The sequence below is a fragment of the Chenopodium quinoa genome, unplaced genomic scaffold (assembly GCF_001683475.1).
Source record: "Chenopodium quinoa cultivar QQ74 unplaced genomic scaffold, ASM168347v1, whole genome shotgun sequence".
Lineage (NCBI taxonomy): Eukaryota > Viridiplantae > Streptophyta > Magnoliopsida > Caryophyllales > Amaranthaceae > Chenopodium > Chenopodium quinoa.
Genome location: NW_018743476.1, coordinates 2,790,586 through 2,797,421, shown reverse-complemented (window position 1 = coordinate 2,797,421; position 6,836 = coordinate 2,790,586). Strand labels below are relative to the sequence as shown.

At 37.3% G+C, this 6,836-nt stretch overlaps 1 protein-coding gene across 1 annotated transcript; it reads right to left on the bottom strand.

Moving 5' to 3' along the window:
- Positions 1-478: 478 nt before the first annotated feature.
- On the bottom strand, positions 479-3,752 carry LOC110739434. The gene is made up of 6 exons (XM_021919893.1): positions 3,602-3,752; positions 2,855-3,345; positions 1,604-2,749; positions 1,306-1,550; positions 1,096-1,159; positions 479-1,018 (listed from the first exon to the last, which is right to left on the bottom strand). Exons 1-6 carry the CDS (start codon positions 3,750-3,752, stop codon positions 479-481), a joined length of 2,637 nt encoding a protein of 878 aa, XP_021775585.1.
- Between the last annotated feature and the right edge of the window lie 3,084 nt (positions 3,753-6,836).

The window sequence follows — 6,836 nt, the reverse complement described above, 5'->3', positions numbered from 1 at the left end:
ATTAAGTATTCTCTCCCTTAAAGCTGGTGAAGCACCTACAACCAGCTTCCCTTTCCTTTTAAGACATAGATTGTCCCAAGAGAAATGCTTGTGGGAGTGAGCATTCTGCTGCAGTTCTGAAATAATTTTTTGCAGACTTTCTTCCTTCTCCCAACATTGCTTTAATTGATCCATAAGCTCAGAGTGCACACTAGAAATGGCGATAACATTTAGCTGATAACCAGGGATCCTAGATAGGGCATCAGTTGCCCTGTTCTCAGCACCCGATTCATACTCAACAGTGTAGTCAAAACCTGTGAGTTTAGACATTCATTTCTGCTGGAAGGGAGTTGCCAGCTTATGCTCTAGCAAGTATTTAAGGCTCTGTTGATCTGTTTTAATTATAAAAGGTTGAGATAGCAGATAATATTGTCACTTCCTTACTGCAAACACCACAGCCAAGAGCTCTCTCTCATATGCTGATAACAACATATTTTTGTCACTTAAGAGCTTTACTTAAGAAGCTGACAGGATGTCCTTCTTGGAGTAAAACTGCACCGATTCCCTTGCCCGAGGTATCTGTCTCTATAATGAAAGGTTTAGAAAAATCTGGCATGGCAAGGACTGGGGGTGTGGTGATGACAGTCTTGAGCTGGTTAAATGAGTTTTCAGCATCCTCAGTCCATGTGAAGTTGTCTTTTTTCAAAAGTGAGGTGAGAGGTTTATAGATTATGCCATAATCCTTTATAAACCTTTTATAGTAGCCAGTTAACCCAAGAAAACCTCTTAGGTGCTTGAGTGTTTTTGGTCTACGCCATTCTAACATTGCCTGCACCTTTTTTGGGTCAGTTGCTACCCCATATTGAGAGATTACATGCCCTAGGTAATGGATTTCAGTCAATCCAAAAGAACACTTTTTGAGGTTGGCATGTAGCTGATTATTCTTCATTATGCTCAAGACAGCTTCCAAATCCTTGAGGTGAGCAACCCAAGATGGATTGTAGACCAGAATGTCATATAAAAGACAAGAACACTCTTCCTTAGCAAGGGTTTAAATAGCTGGTTGATTAGAGCCTGAAAGGTAGAGGGAGCATTGGTTAAGCCAAATGGCATTACCAAATACTCAAAGTGACCAGAGTGAGTCTTGAAAGCAGTCTTCTGTATGTCACTTGGGTTCATTCTGATTTTATGATAACCCGATTTAATTTGAGATCAATCTTAGAAAAGAATTTTGTGCCCTGTAATTCATCTAGCAATTCCTCAATTAAAGGAATTAGAAATCTATCATTGATTGTGGCCTTATTTATGTGTCTATAATCGACACACATTCCCCATCCTCCATCTTTTTTCTTCACTAGCACAATTGGGGAGGCAAATGGGCTGTTGCTAGGTCTTATAACCCCTTGCGCAAGCAGCTCCTGCACCATCTCTTCAATTACATTTTTCTGCATAGCTGGATACCTGTAAGCTCTTAAGTTGATGGCATTTGTCCCTTCCTTTAGGGGAATGACATGATCAAACCCCTCCCTTGGTGGTGGTAACCCTTGAATGGGTTGAAAAACCATCTCAAACTGGTCCACAAGGACAAAAAGTTAGGGTCTTGGGATGTAGTTTGCAGACTGACAGGTGAATACTCCACACTCCCTTGCAGAATTTGCATCATTGACAGAGTTCCTTCTTGAGCTAAGAGCTTCTGCAATTTCTGAGGTAAAACAATTTTCCAACTCTTAGGTGATGAACCTCTGAGCTTAACTTTCTTGCCACTATATTTAAACTCCATGGTGAGTTTACCAAAATCCTTAAGTACAGGACCTAGTTGAGAAAACCATTGAATGCCCAAAACTAGGTCACTACCACTCAAAGGTAGTAAAAAGACATCTGCAGAAAATGCAATCCCTTGCATCTTCCATTTGAAACCATGAATAATCTGCTCACATTTGAGTTGATTACCATCTTCTACCTTAACCCAGAGTGGTGTGATACTCTCCACCTTGCAATCAAGTTTCAATGCCTTGTTGGCATCTATAAAATTGTGGGTGATGCCACTATCCAAGAGAAGCTGTAATTTTTTCTTCCCATGATGCCCTTCCACTCTCATTGTCAGGAAAGAAGCAACTCCATCCATAGCTTGAACAGAGATGTGTGCACATTGTGAACCTTCCTGTGTTTCTTCTTCTAGCACCTCATCTTCTTCTTCTACTTCCTCCACCTCAATGTGGTAAAGTTGTGGCTTCTTACCCTTGCATTTGTGTCCTAGTTCATACCTCTCATCACACCAAAAACATTGGTTTTTGGCTCTTTTGTCAGTAAATTTAGCTGAGGTTAGGGTTCTTCTATTGGTGTTTGGGATTTTTGAGGTGGTGGTTGGATTTGTGAATGATTTGTTTGGTGTATAAGGTTGAATCTGGTTATTGGTTTTGAAGGTTTGGGTGGCTGTTTTGAGTGTTTGAGGTGGGGTGGGCAATAAGGGTGGTTGTTTTTGGAGTGGGGTTGATGGTTTGGGTTTCTTAGCCTTACTAGCAGCTTCCTGCAGTTTAGCTAAGCACAAAGCTTGTTGAAGGGTGGTGGAATTGAACATTCTTACTGCAAGTTGAACCTCCTCCTCCAGGCCAGCTAGGTAGCAACTAAGTAAATAGGGCTCAGATAACTCAATTCTGCTAGCTAGTGCATCAAAGGAATCATGATATTCTTGTACACTACCTGTCTGTTTTAGGGATTTTAGATCTGCCATTGGATCATCATAGAGATCCCCAAACCTAGCTGTTATATCCTTCACATAATTCTCCCACTTAGGTAAGATGTGATTTTTTCTCTAAATACAGGTCTGGTGCCAAATTAATGCCTTATCTTTCAGGTGAATGGCAACAAGTTTTACTTTATCAAAATCCTTCACACTATCCAGGTCAAAGAATTGATTACACTTAAAAATCCATGATTTCAGATCTAAACCATTAAATTTTGGGAATTCCACCTTAGTTAGTCTAGTTAAGTACTGAGAGTGTTTAGGTGGGGGTTCTGGTTCATGAGTTTCTAAGCCAGATCTAGGTATATTATTGCCATTAGATATCAACTTAGTAATCTGAACAGGTAGACCTAGCATAAGATCATTGAGCTCAGAAATCGACTTACAGTTCTTATCAATATTGAGGCTGTTGGTTCTGCACGCATTATCCAACTTCCTACCCTGATCCTGCAGCAATGATTTCATAGTTTGCTCAAGCTTTTTGATCTCAGTGTTTCCTAGATGAGCTGAGTCTGAGGAAGACCTAGTGATAGGCATGGTGACTGTTAAGCCAAGGAAAGTACTGCTCTGTACCAATGATAGCTCTAGAGGAACAAGTCTGATTTTGCAAAGCAAAATGGAGACTTGGCAATTATACCAGAAAACCAGCCAAAGGAAAGCAGGGCGGTTTTGGTGGAAATAATTGATGTAACACAAATAGAGAGTTTAGAGAGAGAGAGGATAATCAGAAAAGAGGAGTTGATTTCATTAATTAAGCATAATCATTCTTACAAGAGAATTGGCTTAAATAGCCTTGAAGATTGCTGATAAGCTCAGCTTACAAAAGACAAAATAGCATAACGGCTAGTAATTGGACAAATCAGCTAGAAAACAAAAAACAGCTTTCAGTACTATTCTTAGAATTATTCTCCTCAACTTTAGTGCTCATTCCCTTCTCTTGGACAACTGTCAGTCCTTTTCCTCCCTCCTCTCCAGCTGCTTTTTCACTGTTACATTCCAGCTCACCTTGCTCCACCTCAGCTGCTCTCATGCTTGATTCTTCCAGCTCAGCTTCAATGCTTGTGATTGCATCATTATTGTAGACTTGTGTCTGTGGCACTAGGAATGGAGATTGCGGCAATACCAATGTTTGATCACAAATTGAGAAATAAAATTATATTTAGAATCACTCAAAATTTTCCTTTTATTTTATTCATTTCACGCATGAATTGGGGTTTTAAAAGTTCACTATTCAATTTAAGGGATTAATTTTCATTTTAAGTTTGGAATTAACAAAAATTTTGATAAGAGCTTAGTTTGCTAAACAGATACTGTAGAAGACCCCATTGTGCTATTGTAAAGGAAAATGGAGGTTGAAGTATAGCAACAGAGTCAATTAGTAGGTATAGAGTTTTCTACATTCAACCTTTTTTTTCATTAATAAAGGCTTTGTTGTTGTTGTTGCTGTTGCTGGGATATGTTTATGCAAGACTGTTATGCATCTTCCAGTGTCCCTTTCCAAGTTTTGAGTGTCTCTTTTTCTATGGGAATTAAATTCTCCTATTGCTATAATTTTTATGCCAATTTAGATTTATGTATGGGATTTCTGGGGAAAGGAGAAGGTCCATCCGTCCATGTGACTTAGACAGACAGGGCACAGGGTCAGTGAAGCATTGAGTTGAACCTTTGGGCTTGGAGGTAGTATTTTGAGCTCTATGGAGTTTTGTTTTTTTAATAGTTTAAAAATGATGAATACACCCAGCTATGGATTGTTGCATTATACTACAATGTCATCGGGTTTGATTTAATAGTTTTAAATTTTAAATTCGAGTCAATTCGACATTATTTTACCACCAGATTGATGAAATTCTGTGTGCATATCCCAGAGTGTTCCACTGTAGTTACTAGTTAGATAATGATGCAGCTACTCTTTTACGGATTTTCAATAAGCTATCTTCTGACCTTCAAATGTTCCATAGTAGTTAGTTGTTGCAGCTATTGCATCTTCTAGCGATTGTCAATGCACTATCTTCTAACCTGTAAAGAACTTGAACCAGACCTTTATAATATTTTTTACTTTAGAGTCTGAAGTATTAGTGAATAATAGTGTGGTTGGATTAGTGGATTACTATGTATTGTCCTTAGCAGTTAGACATGCAAGGACAAGCACCTATAAAGTGTAAATGGGTGTATTAGAGGCGTGGCTTGAAATTCTTATTTAATCATGGAGGATGTAGAAAAGGCTTCAGTGATCAATACTTGTTAACATGGCTCAAGTATTCTTATATACTCCTATTTTCAATAGTGATGAACTATCTGATTCTGATGTGTGTTAGAAATTCACACGCTATAGCTATGGACGTTCCTTATATTTTAGAGCTTTTGAGAGATTCGCTCTGGCATTTTTCTTTCTCATTTTCATGTGTTTCACTATGACAAGTTTTTAATTGTGACGGACTTTGCAACGTAAGTTACATGTGCCTGACATATATACTAATGTTAAACGGCTTGACTGCTGTTAGCTAATCTAATAGTGCTATGTTGCTTTGTGCATGTTTATTCACTTTCTATTTTAAATTTTCTTCCCTAGTTTATCACGATCTGTTTTGCAGGTGACAGAACTATAAACTAAATAGTAAACGTAAGAGGCTTTCGATCTTATCTAATTTTTGTACCCTTTCAAGTTACAACAGTCCTAGAAGAAGTGTTTTAGTTTCTATGCCAGGTCTTTTACTCTTTTAAGAGGAATGCCATTGGAGCTTTGGCTGTAGCAAAAATTAACACTGCTGCATTTATTAAATGAATATGACTAACGTTATTTCCAATTTTAGTCACTTGTGGGTTTATAGCGAGTTAGAGACTCATTTGGTGCCTTTAGCCTTGAATTATTGCATTCAAGCTAGCTTTCTGTCGATTCTAATCATTCTGTATTGTACTGAGGTCAGAGTTCCTGGTTCATCCTATGCTATGATTTTCTCGTGTTGCACTCACCTTTCTCTATCTTCACAAATTGGATCTTCAATTTTGGTTAGTGTAAGGAAACTCTATCCACCCTATGAACAACTATATTGACTATATGAAACTATTCAAGTGCTTTGCTGTTTTTTGCAGATTGAACTGATTTTGTCAGTTGTTCTCAAGTTTTTATTGGAGGAATGATGTGGAATGGCAATGACCAATTTACTGATCAATTCTCCATATTCAATGGTACAGAGTACGAGTAGTCATTTAATTTATTTATGTAGTTGTGTTGTATTATGAAGTCTTAACTTCAATATAACAGAACTAACCCTCTCTTACGGTATTCTATTCAGGTGTGTATCACAGCGCAGGAGTTGATTGACTGCTCTTAAGGTCTTCTCGCCTCTCTGGTGTGGTCAATAAAGGCTAGAGACCCCCACAATTCTTTTTAATGAGGAAGATTTTTGGAAGATAAACAAACATATCACGAATCAGATATATAAGTGAAATTATATTTAATCATGATCTTTTGCCCGTGGTCTCTTTTCCTACGATTCTAAGAAATTTGGTGCAACTAAACCCAGAATTCGCCAAATTCCTCAAATTTTAGTAATTGTTATTTCCTAAGGCTCAATTAGGGCATTTTGGTACTGATTGTAACGGTTATTGTGGGGATTCTGGCACTATAAGAGATTTTGTTTGTCATTAAAATGCTTGTTTTTTTTAAAGGTTTTTTGTTTTAGTTTTAGTTATTAAGAAATAATTAAAGCAGCTTTTGCTGATTGTATATTACTTGTTAATTATGAAGTGTATACATTATATATATATATATATATATATATATATATATATATATATATATATATATATATATATATATATATATATATATATATTGCAAGCTAGCTGTCCAACATGTGCTGGATTTTTTATAATTGGATCTCATAATATTTGTAACGGGCAGAACCTATCCGTTATAAATAACCCCGTTATTCGTAACAGGCACCTGAAATGCCCGTTGCGAATAATAGGTTATTCGTAAGGGGCACCTAAAAATCTCGTTATGAATAACCAGGTGCCCATTACGAATAACCCATTATTCGTATTGGGTAACATAAATGCCTGTTACTAAAAATGGGTTATTCGTAACGGGCTTTTCTGGTGCCCGTTATGA